This window comes from Zootoca vivipara, chromosome 1, assembly GCF_965207765.1.
Source record: "Zootoca vivipara chromosome 1, rZooViv2.hap1.1, whole genome shotgun sequence".
Classification (NCBI taxonomy): Eukaryota; Metazoa; Chordata; class Lepidosauria; order Squamata; family Lacertidae; genus Zootoca; species Zootoca vivipara.
This window is the reverse complement of record NC_142582.1, coordinates 95,788,256-95,809,766: the sequence shown is the minus strand read 5'-3', so window position 1 is coordinate 95,809,766 and position 21,511 is coordinate 95,788,256. Positions and strand designations below refer to the sequence as shown.

Below are 21,511 nucleotides of genomic sequence, written 5' to 3'. Positions count from 1 at the left end.
TAACAGTCCTCCCACCTTGCTACAGATTCATTGTTTCCCTCAAAGAACTGTCTCTGTAAATAGATTTTCCCCAATTGCATGGATAGATGCATACATCCTCATTCACTTCTCTTGATTTAAATACATCTTTATTGTGCAATAAAAGTTCCCAAATGGACATTTTCGGTTTTAGAAAACCTAAAAAACCTTAAAATTATTTTACTGGAGGCTTACAAATAACAGGGAGTTCATGACAGATGAGTTTCCTAAATGTGAGGTACTGAAGGCACAATTGCCTTCCAAGAAATAAAAGTGGGAAGCATCTAAAGAAACTAGTGTGGCTGTGTAAGGAGCTTTCAGATGAGCGGAGATTTAAATGTATAGGAAATAGAAGAAGGGGCAAATCACAATAGAAGAATATAAATGAGTAGCCAATATGTGCATGGAGTTTTCTGCTCGTCTCATGCTTTCTAGGCATGGGTCCAAACAGTTTTCCATTTGCCCTGCCGGTTTGCCCAAGGATACTCGCTTTTTTTCTCTGGAAAGTAATGCCCATTGACTCTATTTTGCTGCTCCTATTTGGCTACTCTGCCAGTACAACCATTAAAAATATGAGGAGAGAGAAAAGCAGAAGACAAAGGTTTACCAAGAGATCCGTCATCGTACATCAACCAGAGAATGAACAGTGGTAGACAGATTGCTCCCCGCACCATCCCTGCCAGCAAGGAACATCAGAAGCCAAGTCAGATCACTGGTCCATTTAGCTCGGTATTGTCAACAATGACTAGCAGTGGCTAGTTTCAGAGAGGAGTCTTTTCCTTGCCCTACTTGAAGATACCAGCAATTGAATCTAGGACTTTTCATATGCAAAATATGTGTTCATATTTTGAACACATACCCCACCTGAAGCTATACCCCACCTAGAAAGAACATACAGCCTCAACTGCCAAATGCAAGGAGGTGTGTTTTGGATACTATGTTGTATATGTGTGCTTTTTTGGGGGGGGTGGCTTTCTCTCTTCCTTCCTTCCTTTCTTCCATACTTTCAATCAGTCTGTAATCACTGGATGGAATGGTCAGTATAAATCCTTAAAACAAATAATAATTAAAAATCCCCTACGTGCAGAAATGGTGGCAGAGAACTATGTAAACCGGCTGTTTTGGGACTACAACTCCCACCATCCCTAGCTAACAGGACCAGTGGTCAGGGATGGTCGGAATTGTAGTCCCCAAACAGTTGGAGGGCCAAGTTTGGCCATGCCTGATAAACTATACTGAGCTGGAAGGGTGGGATAATACATATGAGACATTGTGGAAGACTCTGGATGACTGTGTGGTGCAAAGATTTTAAAAGATGTGTGTATTAAGCATTTCAGTGGGAGAGGCCCTCCAAAGGGAGTGGCAACTGAGGTGGGGGGAGTTGCTAGAATCATGGCACAGGAAGAAAAGTTTAAATCCACACATGCACCCCAATAGGTCCTGATTCTAATCGCCTCCTCTGTGTCTGCTGCTTCTGTTTGAAGTGATGCATTTAACCATCTGCTGCAAGTCTTATGTTATGAGTTTGTAGTGTCTGACATAGATGTTATTGCAAGTATTATTGGTTTTTTAATGCTTAGTCAAGATATTTCTGTTCTGGCAAGCTTTTGGCCTGCTGAGCTTAAAAAAATTTTTTTTGGGGGGGGCACTACTCTATGGTGTGATTTTTTTTTACCTTGATAACTTTTAGTGTTTTATTTGATGATGATGATGATGATGATTAGGGAGTGCAATTTTAAATTTCTAGCAAGCCTTCCTGAGTATTGTGATTGCAACCGAAGGGTAGGGTATAAATTGTTTAAATAAATACATATGTCAATGTCAATTTACTTTTAAATGTCAGATGTTTAGAATCATTAGCAGAAATTAGTGTATCTAGTTAATAATGCAGTTCCTCCCTTTCCCAATACTGTACATAGATCTGGTAGAAATCTGTTTGAGAGATTTGTTAGAAAACCAATTTAGTTTAAGTACACAATTCTGTTATGCCCAGAAAGTATTTTCTCCATCTGACATTTATATGTGGATTCTCATTTAGAAATTAACAAGATCAGATATTGCTGAAGTGCTAATATAAGCAGCTCAGTCCAGCTAAATCCGTATTAGCAGGATCTGGGCAATGACCTCTGTTTTGCCAGCCAAAGGATTGTGACTACAGAAAATGAGAAGGAATGCTAAGGTTGCAAGTCTGCATATAGTTAGGATCCTTAAATCTCATCAAGTTCACTGGGAGTTTAGGAGCTAAACTATGTGTTGGATTGCAGCCATTAATCAATATGGTAAACAATCATTGTAAGTGTCCCTTTTACATTCTATTCATTTGGAGACATTCTACTAATGAGTCCTGTCAGTACAAGGATTTCCACTTGTGAAATGGGAGCTTATCCCCTATCCTCCGCCGCTGCCCCATGCCCTCCTCAAATCTGTTCCAGAGGGCTGGAGGAACCCCTAGAACAGTTCTAAAAGGTGCATGGGGGGAGGAGAGAACAACATTCTGTGGCACAAGCAAAAATCTTTGTGATGATGAAACAATTGCCTTGGATTCAACCTACTGTTCCTTAGCCTGAAGCTGCTTTACTTTACCAGTAGAATTAATTTAATGGCAGGTTTTCTTAGACTGGTGGGCATGCTATTACTCCAGGATGATGGTAGGTTTCATCAAGGAAACTAATGACAGATACTGTCCTGAAAGCCGAGGATCTCTCACTAACGTTTGCAATGTGACACCAATCAAGAGTTTGCAGAAAGTGACACCGCACTGGAAGTTGTGACCATAGTGCACTGCAGAATGTGTGCAGATCTCTTTCTGGCTGTCTGAATGGCTAATTTAAAGATGTCTTCAGGTGGAAACTTCATGACTGGTGTGCAGCAATAAGGTTGCCAGCAACACTGTAAGGATGTCTTGTCAGTGTTGCTATGTAGGTGCTTGTTTTTGCAGCTTCTGTTTCCCTTCACCACATGCTTTAAGCCACTGCACAGTTTACAACCTGCAGTCTTACCCTCTGCAGAGTTTGCCCACTGAGATGAAGAGGATTTGGAGGGGCCAGTTCTTCACAAGAAGGGGCTGTGTAGTTCCATCTTCACACCTGAAAGGCTGCAGGGAATTCTTTAGGAGTGATGTAAATTCCAAAGGGACATAAAAGGAGGGGGCGGAGGAGGGGAGGGATCAAAGGCAAGTGTGGCTGATCAGTATCAATGTGCCTCTCAAGTCCAGGTTCTGCATTATGAAAGTAGCAACAGTTTCGGGATGCTATTATATCTTACACACACTTAGGAGGACTCCAATTCCCCAGTGTAATAGGAGTTACAGTACTTCTGACTTGTGCTGCCCCCATTACCACCGTCACAAAAAAGTGATGTCAACAAAAGCAATGAGAGAGGCCAGATTACAGGAGTGTCTTAAGAATTCACTTAAGCCTCTTTGGTACTGCCTTTCTTGCAAAGATGGTACATCGGATGCTGCCTTTGGGATTCCTGATGTGACACAAGGAGGCAGCATCTGAAGCACAAGAGAACAACTTAACGTCACCCTTTTGCTAATTCAAATGCGTTGAAACCAGACTGGGGCTGCCACTTTGAAGGGACCCTTGTATAAAATGGACCGTCGCATTGTGAACATGCAACAGATTAACGCAGCTACCACTCTTGCAACGGCTACATTTAAATTAACAATTTCATCCCTTTATAAAATCCAACAATTACCAGATGGGTAGCCAGGTTAATCTGCTGCAGTACAAACAATAGTTTTGTGGCACCTTAACAGCTAAGATTGCCACCTTAACTAGTGGAGGGTGGGGGAGGCAAAGAAATATCGGTGAACAACTACCGGTACTGCAACGCTGGCAAGAGATGAATGCATGCCTAAGGAGTCAAATCCTCGCAGGGAGAAGGGATATCATCACAACAAGGCCTTGCTAGCCCTTCCCCTGCCAGAAAAAAAGGCAGGATTTTCACAGGAGTCAGACCTTAAGTGGGTTATTGCAATCACCCCCACTTATTCCTCTCTTCAATAGGTGCAGCAATGCAAAGCTTCCCCCCCCCTTTCTTTCAAAGCAATGCAACCTTTTACCGTAGGGCTGCGAACTCGAAGCGAGTCCGCCGCCCTTGGCTTCCACCGCGCAGAGTTCTAGAACGGAGCGTGCGTAAGCAGCTGCACGCCTCGTGCCCGGAGGGTGCTAAAAGCGGAGCGCGCCAAGCCCTTCCTTTGCAGAAGAGGAAGAGGAGGCGGCCACGGGGAGAGCCAACTTCGCAGGACGGAGGGAAATGCGCGCGCCTTGCACTGTGCAGGCTCCAACTGCTTCCCTCTCTTATGTAGGCGCTAGCCATCCCGACGCTCGGCAGCGGGGCTGGCTCTCTGGCCCTCGCGCCTAACTCTCCTCGCTCCCCTCCCCGCGCGTGTGCCTTGTGCACAACTCCGCGTATCCCTCCGCGGTGCGCGTGTGAGACACTCGCAACTCTTTGAAAATAAGCGAGCGAGGGAACTACTTTCGGGAAACTAGTTTTGCATGGTGGGAGCTCGGGAGGAGAAATCGGCGGGCTGGGAATGTGGTCATTTATTCTCTCCGTTCCTCCTGTTCTTCCTTGGAGGTAGTCCAGCCAAAGAAGAAGAAAAAAAGAGCGACTCCTTAGTAGGGGCAGGAGGTGTTCAGGGCCTCGGTTTGGAAGAGCCCCTCTTTCTATGCACAACGTGGAAAGCAAACCACCCGAGAACCGACTTGGTTTTGCTGCGACTTGTGCTTCCCACTGTTCTAATTGGGAGGAACCTGCTTCCTCGGGTGATCATCCAGTCTCGAGCAGAGCGAGCTTTGCGTGGCCTCCATAATAAAATCCCTTTGCGCCATAACTCGGGGTTTTTACTGTGCAAACTTAAGGAACATTGGCGATATTTGCTTATTTATTTATTTAAGGGGCGGCGAATGAGCAGCCAAAGGAAACCCCCGCCGCTGGCCTTGAAGCGCGCGCGCGCGCGCGCTCGAAGGAAAAGCAAGTTTGTGCTGTTCGACTGTCCAGAGAGAGGGGAGGGAATCGGGGCTCTTGGCGGCCGTGTTCCTCCGAGTGAAGGGGCTCGGGGCGCCAGCCGCATGCAAAGAGCAGCGCGAGGGAAGGCAACGTAGCCCGCCTGGGGGGGCGCTTCTCCGCCCTTCCCCAGCACCGTGGCAAAAAAAAGTTCTGCGCCCGCTCCTGCGGACGAGGCGCTTCCCAAGTGCCCGGGGTCTCCTTTCCCGTCCGTCGTCTCGGAGAGTTGGCGGCGGAAGGAGCGTGAAGTCAACGCTTCCGCCGAGTTTTCCAGCCAGAGGAGGGGGAGGGGGGCGCACACAGAGAGGCTCGGGGGGTTTCGCTGCTCCGGGTAGGCCTGGGGAGCAGCTCCTGAACTTGCTCGCCTTATCGGTTGGGGAGAGGGCGGGGTGCTAGGGCTGGTGGCGGAGGAGGAGAAGGACGAGCTCTTCCTACTTCTCCTCTCGGCTTCTCCTCTTTCCTCCTCCTCCTCCAGCGCCACCAGCCGTGACGCATCCTCCCCTCCCCTTTTCTAACCTCCGGGCTGCTTTAAAACTCCCCCCTCCCTTCTCCTTTCCTCCTCCTCCTCTTCCTCCCTCTCTCCCTCTCCTTTTCGCCTGCCTGGGGCTGAATTAGTTTCCCTCAGTGCTGCCTCTGCTTATTCGCGGGGTAGTCGGACTTGAGCCGCCTGCTTTTCCCTCCGTGCGCTTCATTAAAAAAAAAAAATCGGGTTTGCAAGGCGCTGCTGCTGCGGGCGTCCGGAGGAATTTCTGCCGCGGTGCTTTTCCGTCCTGCCTCGGGGGTTGGCAGCGAGGAAGGACGCGGCGGGGAGCGGGGGGGACCTGCTCGAGGGGAGGGGGGTGAAGCAAGGAAGCGAGGCGGCCAGGGTCGAGGAGCTGCTGCAGCAGCGGGAGATGTGGGCTCCTGGTGCCGATGCGGCACAAGGACACGGCTAGGCAGCCTCGCTTGCAGCTGAGACGCCGCCAGCTGCCCGGTTCCCCGTGAAAAAGACCAGAAAGAGCTTCGATTGCTGTCGCCGCCGCCGCCGCCGCCGCCAGACCAGAAATCAGTCCCAACTCTCGGCAGAACAGGATCCCTCCGTTTCCGTGCGAAGAGGAGAGAGGGAGGCGGGGAAGGCTGCTGCTGCTGCTTTTGGAGGGACCCACCTCAAGGATTGAGGCCATTCTGGCGGAAGGGTGTGCAGTGGGGGCATCGGTGGGGTTTAACAATGGTGAGGTTTCTGGTGAGCTCCTGCTGCGCCCTGGCTGCGTCGGTGCTGCTCCATCCCCGGATCGGATCACGGTGAGGAAAAAATGAGCGAAGAGACGGCGAATTCTAACAACGAGTAAGTTCCTCGGCTTTTCTTGTCTCGGCGGGGTCGGGGGTCTCTCCGGCTTGGCATTTCTCTCTCCCCACCCGCCCCTACCCTGCCACCTTCGGTCATTGACCTGCTCTCTTCGGGCTCCTGACAGAACTGGCTCCGTACGGATATGTTTTAAACGTGCCGATGCGTGTCTTTCTCTGCATATGTAAACACACACACCGCGGAATCTGACTGTTTTGGTAATTTGGAAAAGTCATGGCAGACCCAGGATATGGTGAAAAAAATTGCCTAGCTATGTGTGTTGGGGAGATGGCCCCCTCCGTCTCCCTCCCGCCCGCCACCCCCCTCGACCCTCAACTTTCAGTGGCCTACGTGCTACGGGTTTTTTTGGGGGGGGGAGTCTATTTTCGTTTGCATGTTTCCTATAGAAAGTAGTGAGTGGGAGCTTCATCCTGAGGGAAACTGTTCCTGGATTTTAATTGGATGAGTCAGTGTAAATACAGTGTTAAACCTTTCCCCAAAGATATGTATGTGTGTGTATACAGTGTGTGTGTGTGTGTGTGTGTATATATATATATATATATATATATATATATATATATATATATATATATATACATACACACACACACACACACACACACACACATACACACACGAGCTGTTAGGACTCTTCGCCCTTCCCCCCTTCTTTAAATGGCGAATAGAATGAAGATATTTATATATATATATATAACGTGTTATTAGTATATTTAACGTGCTTAGCTTGGATAAAATCCATAGGGGGCTTATGTTTTTTTAATATATATATATATATATATATATATATATATATATATGGATGTAGCCTTCAAAATTGCTATGAAATATATAATTTCTGAAATGGTAGTCATGTCAACAATCCTGAACTTTCCCATTTCTTCTAAAGAATGAAAAATGTTGACGCTGCCTGTGACTCCTGCATCCTGCCCTGTCAATGGTTTTTCTTTTCTGCAAGAATGAGTTGTGAATTAGTCATTTTCTCAAACATACTTTGCAATAGTTGTGGCTCAATTATAGTGCAAAAGCACCCTTCTGGCAGAATTATCACACGGTAATTATTTTTTCAGTGCCTGTAGCAAATAATTTGAATGGTAGGAGGAAATACTGGTTTTTGGTGGAGAAGGGAACACTTGTCAGTTGCATACATTCCTCCATAGAAAACCTTAATTCCTTAAGATGGATCTTGAAAGGAACAGGTTTCTGCTTCTGCTTTTTCTTTTTTAATGAATGGCTTTACTCTTAAGCCAGAATCACATAATATAACAAGGACAAATCCTGAACTGCAACAGGAACAAGTACAAAACATTGTATTGAGCTACTTGGTAAGATGAAGTGCTGCAGTGCCCGTGGAACCGAGAGGGAAGCGGCCGCCATATTTTCTTTTTTGTGAATCGCTCTAATTTGCATACCACAGTCTTCATTCATAAAATAATAATAATTAGACCTATGCCACCTTTGACATTCAACTGAACTTGGCTTGCAAGGAATGGGAAATTTTCGTGAAGGTAGAAAGAGCCTAGTATGTTCGAGGTTTAGGGTTTTCTGGATTTTCGTCTCGAAAAATACTGCTCTCTGCTTGTTGACACTGTTATGTGGGAAATATCGGCTAGGGGAAGTGCTGGGAGCACGTGATCCTCTCCATTCATAAAATACCTGGCTGGCCATTCACAGTGCAGTACACTGTGTCTACATGGATCCACTTTCACATTAGACCTGTTTTTCTAAAAGAAAGGCACAGATTTATGTCAGGGTATCTGCAGAAGCACCACCTTGCTTGCCAGAATATGAAAAGCAGTGTGCTTTTAAAAGAAAAATTGAGGCCATAATCTGAGGAACGTTGTAGTGTCACTAAGGGATTTTGGGGGTGGTGGAGGATAGAATCTTCTAGTAGCTAGCTTCCTTTTTTTAATGTGGCACATCAGAAACTGCCAGCATTTCTAAAACAATACAAGATTACGTGAAAGTGGCTTAAGACGTAAACACTGCTGTAACTGAAGCAGCAGCAAAATGTTTCACCCTGTTTACTTGTGCAGTTTTGCAGACCTTGCTGGTTGATATTCACACTGTATCCAGCCCCTGTATTTTAATTGAAGAAAAGTTAATAAGATAATTAATTCGATATTGCATTTTACAATAAAAGGGCTACTATGTAGTCAACTTTCATTAAGAATTTTAAAGCCAGTCGAATGTAAAATTATTGAAATGCATTCTCAAGATTACGGTAGTCACAAAAGCTGCCTGAACGTGATTGCTGGGGAAGAGCCCTTTGTTAATGCATATATTTCTGTGTGCCACTTGGTGCATGTATTTCTCTGTTGATATGCCACCCCATGATTCTATGACACTTTAGCATAAATACAAAGACCAATTGATTATGCTTTTTGGACAACGTAGGATATTTATTTAATTTAGAGCAAATGTTTTCTTCAATTGTTAGGATGCAAAAACACCTTCAGAACATTTGATTATAACGTAAAATGGAATTTCATAACTGAAGAAAATGCTAGAACCCATCTACATATTCATACCAATTTTTCCCTCCTTGTGTTCTCATCAGGCTCTCCAGTCACATTTTGAATTTCTCTTCTTGGAAGTGAAGTGATCTTCTATGCTTTGTGTGGATTAGCTTAGGGTTTTTTAAAAGTTGATTTTATGAACTAGATATGGTGGAAAATACAGTACACAGCTGCTGCTGTTGCGGCTGCGGCTACAGTCATCCATGCTTAAATATGGCAACCAATAATTCTAGTTTGGATCGGTTCACACAGTTTTCACTTTGAAAAGTTCCTTGCATTCTAATGAATTGTGTAGCATATTGTCCATACTGAGTACAGTTAGTTAGGCCTTAACTGTGTTATGCGTGTCTGACTGTATATGCAAAAAGCAACTCGCAGTGTTCAGCATACAACCATTTATATTACAAGACCGTTGTTAATTGTATTTTTCTCTTTTGAAAGCAGTACGTTGGTTCGATTTTGTTATTGCACCTGCACAACTCAATTTTCCAGGAGTTTTTAACAACAAACATCACCAGTTTGTGTGTTAGTCTGGTATGCTGTCAGAAAAAGTGTTCATGGTTTCACAATACTATGCATTATATAAAGCATGTTTACCTCATCTTTCTCTAGCATGTTTTGTTTTGTTTTTAAGATACATATCTCCCAAGTCTTCTGTAGTCCTAGTTTTTCAGTTGCTTGTTGGATGGACCAAATTACTATGGCAAGATGTATATTAGTGACTAATCACTTCATTAATTAGAAAGTAGTTTGATATCTGTCCACATGAATTTGCAAATAAATGTTGGATATTTTTGCTTCTAAAGTGACCTGACACTGTGTTTTGTCACGTTCATTTGCATTTTAAAAGAAAGATACTAGGTTTCATTTCAATAGGTCAGGTCTTTAAACTTTTTGAACATTGTTGAATGCCATTTTAGGGAAAGTAACTACAGTATATGCATGGGATTGCAGATCTGAAGTGTGCTTGATAAGTTGACATGGGGCCTACCTGTAATGTATGTGTATATAGTTTTGTTCAGATCCCTTATTAAGCATGCCATTTCAAAGGGAGTCACGCAGAAAATGCCACCTGAGTAAAATAAATAAATGGAGGTAATGATTGCTCCCTATACAGTATGCTAAAAGTAATATTCATGCAGACATTATGATACCAAAATATTGTCTTCATAGACCACTGTTTGAGAGACGGAAACTCTGTGGTTGTTTTCTTCCCCCAATCATTCTTGGAAACTGTTCAGAGGTTATTACTTGGTGCTTGGGATTCCACCCTGGTTGCACCTGGTTCCAGGACTTGGCCACTCCCTTGGATAGAAAGCAACTAGTGGACAGACAGAACCTGTCTGCATTTGAATGTAAGGTTTCTCCCTGATCCTGCAAGATGAAACCCACCAGAAATGCAAGTTCTATAATGCAAGGTCCAAAATCCTGTGTTTGATGCTTGTTAGAGGAGTGAGAGAGGAGGCAGGCAAACCTGAGGCTCTGATGGTAAATCAAGCAATTCAGTGATTTGCAACCAGGAGTCTTTTTGAATCCTTCTTATACAGTAGTTGGTTTGGGACTACAGTAGTTTAGCTTTCGCAGGCCATATTTGCATGCTGTTGGGTGCCCAGTATGCTGTCTTCTTGCTATTATGTTCCAGTTTTTCTTGTTATTAAAATTAAAATTAAAATGCATGTTGTACATTTGCGGGGGGCGGGGGGGATTGTGATGCCACAGAAGCCCAGTGAAGCTTATATTCAAAGGCATACCTGTGATCGTCCTTTTCTTAAGACTGATTTAGTCTTTAAAATCTACCATGCAAACACATTGATTCTCATTCAATATGGAGACATCCTTTAATGTCATATATGAAAATTACATTCATTCATACACACACACACACACACACACACACACAGAGAGAGAGAGAGAGAGAGAGAGAGAGAGATGCACACTGACCTTTTGTTTGCATCATGTATAGAATGTGTGTGTCCGTGTTTGTGCTTACTAACAATAATATCTGCAAGAAGTTTTCATGATAGAAAAAAAATCCTTAATGGAATTATTTTAATTTTTCCGTTGGATCTCTCTTATTGATGTACAGAAGGAGTTGTATGACTGCTAAGTTATTTTTACTGCATGTAATGCAGAATGAGGAGCACACAATGATTTGTCAAAAGAGCTTTCCCCAGTGAATAGCAAATGCAAAATTGCAAACAGAGGAATAATTCATTAGGAGAGGATAAGTGGGGAAATGGTATCTAGAGAAAAAGGACACAGAAAAATGAATTGTAGAAAGGATTAAAAATTATCACTGGGTTGACTGAGAAAAGGCAAGACTGGCCACTGGATTTCAGTGAGGCTTAAGTGTACATAGTACTGTACAGTATCGTGGTGATCTAGGGTAGACGTGAACATTCTTAAATTTCAGATATAAGCAGATTGAAGCATTGCATGTCTTTAAAGTAATTGTCCAGTGTTTGGAGTGTGTGCACACTCTGTAGATGTTACCAGCTGCTGTTGCATTGCTTGCACCAGGTTGTGGAAATGTCTGGAGATAGAAGGAACTCAGGCACCCAGTGGCCTACAAATTTGACGTGGATGCATAAGAACTCAGTTTTTTAAAAATAAAAAAATAGCACTATATTCTAGGAATACCTATGGTTACAAGACATCAGGTACTGACCAATAATCCAGTCTTGGTTCCCTACCACATAATGTGGTTAAATAAGTACATACATGAATCATTCAAAGCAGACCTTAGAAGGGCTTGGGGTGTGTAAATTACACAATTTATTTACCTTTCACTTAACATCCCTATCCTTATTACTGCTTGGTTCCCATTTTCTAAGCAGATACAGTATTTTCCTCAAGTTGTTTCACTACATCCCTGTAACCCATAAAATCTTTGTGCGGTATAGGGTAAGTTGTGATGATTTTTGTAAACTTGTCTCAAATATTGTCATAGGACTTTAAAGTAAGCAGTATCAGTTAAAACATAACCTAACGTTCCAGATAGATAGCTAGATAGATACAGTCATACCTCGACAACCGAACGCTTCGACTTCTGAAGGTTTCGACTTCCAAAGTCGACAACCCCCGGAAGTCTTTTCTCCGTGCACGCGTTCGACATCCAAAAACCTCGACTTACGAAGACGGCCATGGAACGGATCGTCTTCGTAAGTCGAGGTACCACTGTAGATACAGTAGATAGATAGATAGATAGATAGATAGATAGATAGATAGATAGATAGATAGATAGAAGTGTGGTGTGACAAATATGAGTGTTAGATTTCCACAATAGCATTTAAATTACCATTAAAGCTGCAGTCCACAAACTTGCTAACAAGTAAGTTCTGTTCAACATTGTGGAACTTAAGCCCAGCTTGGGCGCTCAATTCCTCCATGTGAGAAGAATTATATGAGGAGAGCAGGCATGTGCCATCTAGCCTTGCCCCCTCCCATTGCATCCCCATGCCTGGCCCAGCTATTCTTGTGTTGGAAGAGTGAGCTTCAAAATTTGCCAGGCACCAGGCGCATTTTACACTTGGCTGTCTGCCAAGTGTCACCCAGTGAAGATGCCCAGGCACCAGGATGGCACATCATGTCTGCACCATCTAGAGGTGCATACCTGGGGATCCTTGGATCTTTCCTGTTTTTACACACTAACAACACAACCTGTAGAATTCTGTCCGTGATATTTTATCTGCACAAATTTCAGGAACCAAAAAGTCATATGGAAAAATACGACTTATGAGTTGTCTGGCCCCAAAATGGCAACTAGACATTCCATTTTGGTGATTGATACCATGGTTTAAGGTGCCTAGCGTATGAGTTTCCAACACTGCCTTCTGTACCTGTTGAGGCTTCCTGTACCATTAAGAACTGTGATTATGCAGAAGGATGCTACAAGGACTTGGCAGCAAGAACGGGGCAATCTAACTTCCCCACTATGCTCTATACAATTCTAAAAAGCCCAACATAGAATTATTTCCATTTGAATATGTGTAGGGTTTGCTCTCCAAACTGTCAATCTCATGGGGTGCTTTTAGATTAGGAACAGTGACTGGCCCTACTTTTCTACCCAGGAGTCTTTAGCTTACAGTGGGAGTGGGGGAAAGCCAAGTATGTTGCTCCGAGCTTCTTAGAGTAAGCACTGGACATAACGTAAGAAACAAATGTGTTTTCTTTCTTTCTTTCTTTCTTTCTTTCTTTCTTTCTTTCTTTCTTTCTTTCTTTCTTTCTTTCTTTCTTTCACATTGCCATCAACATAATATGTTGGACAGATGTCAGCTAATAAAAGGACTAGAGCTTTAAAATGTTTTGGGATTGATTTGAATATACCAAAGTGTTAAAAATAATTCTGGCCCATTAGGAGGAATTAAGGAAGTCTGGTTCAGTGGATATATTAATCAGCTGATAGGGCAACAGCTCTTTCATTTGTCCTTATGACTTAATGGTCTGTCAATATAAAGGCTATATTTTGTTGAGTTGGATTTTTTTTTACTTATGTTGGACTATGTGCACATTTTCAATTATTCTGCATCCAGATCCCTCCTGTGTCCTTTCTCTTCTTAAAGAAATACAGTGGTACTTCTACTTATGTGGCCTTTGGTTACGTATCCTTCAGAATACGCATGCGGCAAACCCGGAAGTATATTTCTGGGTTTTGCCAAAAGCGCAGAAACGCTCTATCACACCACACATGTGTGCAGAACAGGCACCTCTGGTTGCGGAAACCTTAGGATCCGACCGGAGCTCTGGAACGAATTCTGTCTGCAACCGGAGGTACCACTGTACTGCACTTAATGCCTTTCCCCCCAAAACCAGCTTTGATCTTAATGGAAAAGGGGGGGGGGAACCTGACCTAGCCACATGTTAAACGGATAATGTGTACACATAGATAATTATATAGATTAATTCTGAAGTTAGTTTTTTATGTTGTTAATTAATTATGAAGTTAATTTTGGTTGCAGGCTTCTATGGAGGGCACTGACAAAAATATTAGCAGGATGGGAGTGAATTAAGATTACAGTGTTGTCAATGACAGGGGGTTTATGTTGTTGGCTTGTGTGCTTGCACTCTAAACCTGTCACTGATCAATATGATAGCTAGTAGTCACAATTTATTGGCCTTCTAATACTTCTTTAGCTGTGTCAGCAAGCTTGCTGGAACTCTGTGCTAAATTAATTTTCCATTTGGAAAGCAAATCTGTCAGTCTAGTATGTACTGCTTTGGTTTCTTTTTATTATTTTTATTAATGGTGTTATATTGCATCATTCCTCAAATCACAATTTGCAAGAAGGCTTGGGCTCAAACATAGCATGAAACCTTATTTAGGTATTGCATCTAAATCTAGCCCAATCTCATTTTTTTATACAGTAGTTATCCAGCTATAATATGGAGAGCTATTGCTGCAGTTGGTATGCTATGGCCCTTTGTGGGTTCCCTGTACCTTTCCGGATACCACCACCCAATTTATTTGCAGGGTCAGTAGAAGTTGATGTTAGGGTTATGGCTGCTGGTGAAAACTGAGTGTGTGTGTGTGTGTGTGTGTGTTTTGCGAATTAGTTTATGCTATCTTTAAGCTTTTGTGACCTTTCTTTGAAAATACAGTGGTACCTCCGGTTGCGGACGGGATCCGTTCCGGAGCTCCAGTTGGATCCCGAGGTTTCCACAAACGGACTGTTTTTGTGCATGCTCGCGCAGCGGTAGAGCACTTCGCATGCGCGCACGACGAAACCCGGAAAAATACTTCCGGGTTTGCCACATTCACATCCTGAAGGATACGCAACTAGAGGTGTGCATATCCAGAGGTACCACTATATTTGCAGCTTGCCATTTCACTTCCTTTTCTGTTCTTGCCTTACGTACAGGGAAGCTTGGTTTTATGCGGGGGTTGCATTCTGAGCCGTCACGCATGTCGGCGGAGCGTGCATACGCACACCAGTTACATCCCATTCCCACTCCATCCCCTGCCCTTGTTTTGCCCTTTTCCGGGTGTGAAAACAGCCTGTGCATGCACAGACGTATGTTCTTTGAAAGCATGCAAAACGGGGGTAAAAATCCTTAAGAACAAAAGAAGAGCCTTTCCGGATCAGGCCAAAGGTCCCTCTAGTCCAATACTGTATCCTGTTCTCATAGAGACCATCCGGATACTTGTGGGAAGCCCACAAGCAACAGCACTCTCCCCTGCTTGTGATTTCCAGCACTGGTATTGAGAGGCACGATGCTCCTGACATGGGTAGGCAAACTAAGGCCCAGGGGCCGGATCCGGCCCAATCGCCTTCTAAATCTGGCTCGCGGATGGTCCGGGAATCAGCGTGTTTTTACATGAGTAGAATGTGCCGTTTTATTTAAAATGATTCTCTGGGTTATTTGTGGGGCATAGGAATTCGTTCATCCCAATATATATATATCCCACAAGGTCTGTGGACCGGCCCCCTGCTAAAAAAAAGTTTGCTAATCCCTGAGCTAGAACATACCCATCATAGCTAACCAGTGATAGACTTACCTTTCATGAATTTGCCTATTCCTATTGTAAAGCTATCCAGTACCGTAACCACCACAAAATTTTTCGGGGATGAATTTCATAGCATACTGCCTGAAAAGGTGCTTAACTTTTGCAGGATTGTTCCCATTATAAATGAGATGATGCATCTTTAACATGTGGCTTTTAAGGGGGTAGGAGAACCAAAATATCAGATTAATGATTCCTTGAGTGCCTTCTCATTCTGATGTTTGGAGGGCGTGGAGGCAGAACAAGCCCTACTCAGTTATGGACCACTCCCCCAGATATCTTTCTTCTCCCTTCACTAATGTACAGTATTTACATTGTCAGGCAAAGACCCTTCTATTGTCCGAGGCCTTTTAATTCCATCTTAATCCTTTTAACATCCTTGTAATATTGATATTAATATTGTAATATTTGGGTTTGTTTTGCTTTGTTTTTGGTGGCTGGAACATGTTTTATCCCCTTAGGTTATTTTAGCTTTCTTGTGACCAGGTTATACCCTTTTCCTCATTTTGGCTTCTGTATTATATGAGTTTTAGTGTATATTTTGATTGTATTTTATAGATGTTATGTTACTGAGCACAGTTACGATAAGTACTGTAGAAACCGAGAGGAACTCTGCATACTTCACACTTTAAAACAAACCCTGCACTGTTAGTGAGGTGAAATATATTAATAATTTGACCTCTACTGCCCCTGCATCTGAACTTCATTTATAGGGGATAGAGTGAGCCTTTAAAAGTTGAACATAACACAAATTAGATTATTTGCTTTGTATTGGTTAAACTACTCAAACTGAGAATTTATCATTTGTTACCTTACTATCAAGGCTTTGAACATTATTTGGAAACGAAGCACACATACCTTTTCAGTGCTCTTGCAATGTTGCTATGGTAATAGGAAAATGTCTGCATAGTTAACAAGCCAATGTCAGGTAATGGAGGCTTTGCAAAAATAAGTTCAGCGAAGCATTTGCCTGGGGCACTGAAAAACAAGTTGCCCATAAAAGCTGCTTACCAACGAAAACTATTTTAGATGGAATTGGATTTATACAGTCTGTGCAGTCCTCTGATATGCTAATTGATATTGCTGTGGTTGGAGAGTTTGCAGATGGCAAATAACTGAGGTAGAGGATTGCTGCAGAATAACTGCTTTTCCTCCTTTCTCAAAAAGACACAAAACACGTTATGCAACAGGTAACGTGCTTTATTGCTAGATAGCAGCACACAGCACACATAGTCACCTGTCAAAAGTTGTTTTACAGTTACATTATGTACATGTGTTTGTCGCACATCTCACAATGTTTTTCACCATGAGAACTATCCGTTCACAAAATGTTTTATGCTTTATTTAATAAAATCTCCCCTCTTCCTCTCTCTTTGAAAATGGGTTCTCCCTTTGCACCAGTGTTAACTATGTTTAAGGCTAGCCTACGGTTCACTCTTAACCAAGATTTGGCATGCTGCCTCATTTCTCTGGAGATCAGGCAGGGAAATTACCTCTAAAGTGGGAAAGAGGTAGAAGTAGGACACATAGTATTGTGCCTGATCTTTTTAGGAGCAGTTGAGACAGTACATTAAAAATGCACTGTCTAATAGTTGTGGAACGGGATTGGTTAATGGTTTGCTTTTTTACATGAGCTGGTACAGATTTTGCACTAATATTGGTGCGTGGAAATGGGGGGTGGTCAGTTCCCTGTCTTATCCATGAGAACGGTTGTGCACAAGATACCATCTTCCATGCCCAAATGACCTTTAATGGAATTGCCGCAGTATTGGTGAGATGAATGAGACAATTTTTAAAGGAGTCAGCATTTGAACGTTGAAATGGTTACAAAAAAGGCTAAATTTAGTAATAGCAAGAGAATGTCTTTAAAGTATTTTTAAATCCATTCCAATTTTAAGGCCTCAGTGGATTGCAGAATGTTAAAAATAGAAACTCTGTAAAGGTAACTGCCAAACCCTTGTTCCTAATCGTTGGACTGTGTTTGTCCAGAGTCTTACTAAGTTTGTGCAGCTCCAGCAACGTATTTCTGGCAACAAGAGCCCCCTAAAGCCCATGGGTAGGCAAAGTAAGGTTCGGGGGCCGGATCTGGCCCACCCGCCTTCTAAATCCTGCCCACAGATGGTCCGGGAATCAGCGTGTTTTTACATGAGTAGAAAGTGTGCTTTTATTTAAAATGCACCTCTGGGTTATTTGTGGGGCATAGGAATTCGTTTATCCCCCTCTAAAAAAATATAGTCTGCCCCCCCCCAAAGGTCTTAGGGACAGTGGACTGGCCCCCTGCTGAAAAAGTTTGCTGACCCCTGCCCTAAGCCATAGCCAATACAGTCATACCTTGTGTTACAGGTGCTTCAGGTTGCGTGTTTTTGGGTTGCGCACTGCGCCTAACCCGGAAATACCGGAATGGGTTACTTCCAGGTTTTGGCGCTTTGCGCATGTGCAGAAGCGCCGAATTGCAACCCGCGCATGCGCAGAGTTGGCACTGCGGGTTGTGAATGTGCGTCCCGCACGGATCACATTCGCAACCCGAGCGTCCACTGTATAAGGACTAGAACAAGCATTTAATTTTTTTTCATGAAGTTTTGTTTTGAGTTGCCTTTATGTGTTTGCCATCCATGCAGAATGCAATCAAATGTTTGGGAATGAAAACTGTTTATCTGTGCATAATCCTGCTTTGTTTCCACCGGGCATGAATCAATCATTGTGGGGGGTGTTAAGTCAACTTCCTCTGCTGCTGCATCTCCCAGCATTCATTGCACATGTTGGGCGATGGTAGTTCCTGTTGAATATTTGCCTGCTTTGTGGCCGAACACTTTCTGTCCTTGTTTATGCTGCCGCTGCCATACCAGTTCACTGGAACGGTGTTGCGTGGATGATATTTTACCCTGGGTTTTCATGCAAATTATGCAGCATGCTGTGTATTTAAAGCTACAGAGCAAGCCTCTGTCTAAACTCTGCCCCACTGCTGCGTACTGTATAGACTTCGCATTGTTATTTTTGTGAATGCATCGTTTCCATTAAGTTGTGCCCTATTATTAATTAATGTTATGGTTATATAAAAAATTCCTTCAGTAGCACCTTAAAGACCAACTAAGTTTTTATTTTGGTATGAGCTTTCGTGCTTCGACTCAGACCAACATGGCTACCTACCTGTAACTAGTGTTATGGTTATGTTAATGTTAATATTATGATGTGGTTTGAAGCACAGAGATTTTGGTACCATCTCTGGAAACTATCATTAACAAAAATGCTAATGATGCCACGAGGCAAGCAGCACACAAAATTGATTACAAGTCCATGTTTTTGATGCACGAGTGAAGAGTTAGTAATAAACGGTTTTTGAAATTAGAAATCAAAATTTAGAATTATAATTAGCAATGCAGTGGTGTTTTACATATGACAACTGTTACATAATGTAATGTAAATAAATAAATACTGTACTACTACTACGATTTGGATGCATTTTGATACTTTGATACATTTGTACTACTAATTAAAACCACTATTTTTGGTACTAAATAAAGCTCATTATTAAAAGATAAAGTCAAACTTTTTGTGAAATTGATATGACATCTTGGTTTTTAAATTAGGTTGTTTTACTGCAGTAGAAAAAGAAACTCAAAATGGTCGTGAAGTTTGCACAGTTGGCCTCAGATGTCTGCCATGTGAAGGCATTTTTGTGTGGGTTTTTTTTAGGGGGGAATTTAGGGAGCATGTTAAATGTGCAAACAAACCCTCACAAGATATGCATGCAAACACAATGCACATTTGTATTCCTGCCACTATGTGTAGTTAATATAAGGAGTCTGCCAGTATGGCTCATCTTACTGGCTAGGTGACATGGGAAAACACCAAGTAGAAAACAGGTTCCTGATACACAATAGTGAGAAAGTACTTCATGATTCTACATGGTATCTATTCAGTGGAAAATAGTGCAGGAAGAGTCCATCTTCCTGGGGAAACCTTAGATAAACGTGGTGGAGGACCTACAGTCTAATATTAGTTACAAAAAGGAAGGTAATGGATCAAATTGTACTTGTAATAATTCAGTTTGTTTTTACAATCCAGGAAATGATGACTACAGCTACAGAGCAGCTTGGATGGGAGGGAGTTCCCTATGCTGTTTCTGCTGCAGATATTTCCAGAATAGGTTCCGTTGTGTTCAGTTTGCAAAATGCAAGCACGGAGACCCATTTTTGACACACGGTTTTTAAAAATGCAGCCCCTCATATGCTAAGTTCTATGTGCATGGTAACAGTACCTAAAGAAAACACTTGTTGCGCATGCCGCCACCATAAAGGAATGTGCTTCACCTGAGAGAAGGGCAGCAGCAATAACCACCCACCAACTTGCTTCTGTTGCAAATTGCTAAGCTCATTGTTACAATGTACATAACGTTGGCTGAAGTGTCTGAATTGATTAGCAGAAAGCTTCCCGGACTGTAATCAAGATAGGCAATCTGCAGCGATCAATGAATTTGTAGCAAAGGAGACCTCCAATAGTGCTTGGGCAAAAGTCATGTGCCCCTTTCAGTTCCAGACCTGTTAACTATTATAAATATTATTCCTTGCAAACCAGAGTGGATTCAGAATGTTCAGATGTGTCTTGGCAACTGTCATGATGCTAAAGTCCTGAGAATACCCCGTGGTCATTGGCTAACCATGACTAAGGAGAACATGGAAGTGAGCAAGTGTTGTTGGCAGTTTGGCTTATCTCTTGATGTCATGTTAATACAATAGTTTCCATGCTCTTCAAATAATGCAGACAATAACTTTAGCCATATTCTAAGGGTATCTGATATCTGGGTAATAAAAGGAAGCTAGAACATGCTTCTGAACTGTGTAGATTTCAGTGGCTTCTTTACACAACATTTGCTGCCATAAATGAGAGGTGGTTGTGTGGTACATTATTCATTCATTCATTCATTCATTCATTCATTTAGAGCAGAAATATGACCTTGAAGCTCTTTATCTGCACAGCACACACCTATCCCAAGATCTGAGTGATAAATAGAGAATGCAAGGGGAAATGATGCAGAATGTGATTTACAATCACTCTTGGGTCATTCATTAAATTTTCTTCATTTGAGACAATGTCTCAGAGATACTAATGAATTAAAACCAAATTCAGACATCAGAAGAACTCTGCTGGATCAGACCAAAGGCCTTTCTCGTCCAGCATTCTGTCCCCACAATGACCAACCTGTAGACAGGAGCCCTCCCCCTCTCATGATCGCCAGCAACTAGCTCCCAGAGGTATACTACTGAGAGTGGAGGTAGTATCTAGCCAACGATAGCCTATCCAACTGGGCAGCCATCATTACATCTTTTAGTAGTGAATTCTGTAGTTTACCTCTTCTCTCTGTGAGAGTTTACCTCTTCTCTCTGTGGCTGTCCTAAATGTCTTTTGCCATTTTGCTTCATTGGAAGACTCTGGGTTCAAGTATTATGATAGAGGAATAAAAACATTTCCAAACCAGCTTTCTTTTTACTATGTGTAATTTCACACATCTTCATCCTGTCCTCCCTCTTTCCTTTTTCTGAACTAAAAAAGTCTCACATTGTAATTTTTCCAGATAGGAAGGTTTTTCCAATTCCCTGATAATTTTGGTTGTCCTTTCCTGCAGATATAAGCGGCATTTTATTTTTATTTCATTCAATGTGAGTATTTGTTCAATAAAGAGTTTAATACAAACTAAGCAGCTTTAGTCTGTGAGCCTTAAAGTAGCCAATATACCAGTGTGCACATTTTTAAAAGAGTGCATTGATTGATTATATAACACGGCAGAAATCCCAAATTTTATGTACAAGTTCTGAAAAGTATGAAACAGAGAATATATAATAAAATTATAAAACTGAAAAAGTGGGAAAGCAGTAAACCTCTACAGGTCAAACATTGATATCCATCTAGCCATAATGTTTAAATGTCTATAAAAGGTCTCAGATTGTTTATGTATGTATAAGCATGTTTAGTGCACAGTTCTGGCCGAGTTTAGAATTTGTAGATTACATCATTCACTTACAACTGCATCCAATAGGCTTCACACATTATCAGTTTTCATTTTTAAAAAATAAGTATCTTTAAAAATAGCATATTGTGAACTGCATTGCTCACCAG

At 42.4% G+C, this 21,511-nt stretch overlaps 1 protein-coding gene across 1 annotated transcript in view; it reads left to right on the top strand.

The window, feature by feature from the left end:
- Positions 1-4,229: 4,229 nt before the first annotated feature.
- SPRED1 (sprouty related EVH1 domain containing 1) overlaps positions 4,230-21,511 on the top strand; it is an 81,992-nt gene continuing 64,710 nt past the window's right edge. The window contains exon 1 of the mRNA XM_060273263.2: positions 4,230-6,358. Coding sequence (XP_060129246.2) covers positions 6,327-6,358 — 32 coding nt within the window. The 5' untranslated portion in view covers positions 4,230-6,326. The remainder of the gene's footprint in view (positions 6,359-21,511) is intronic.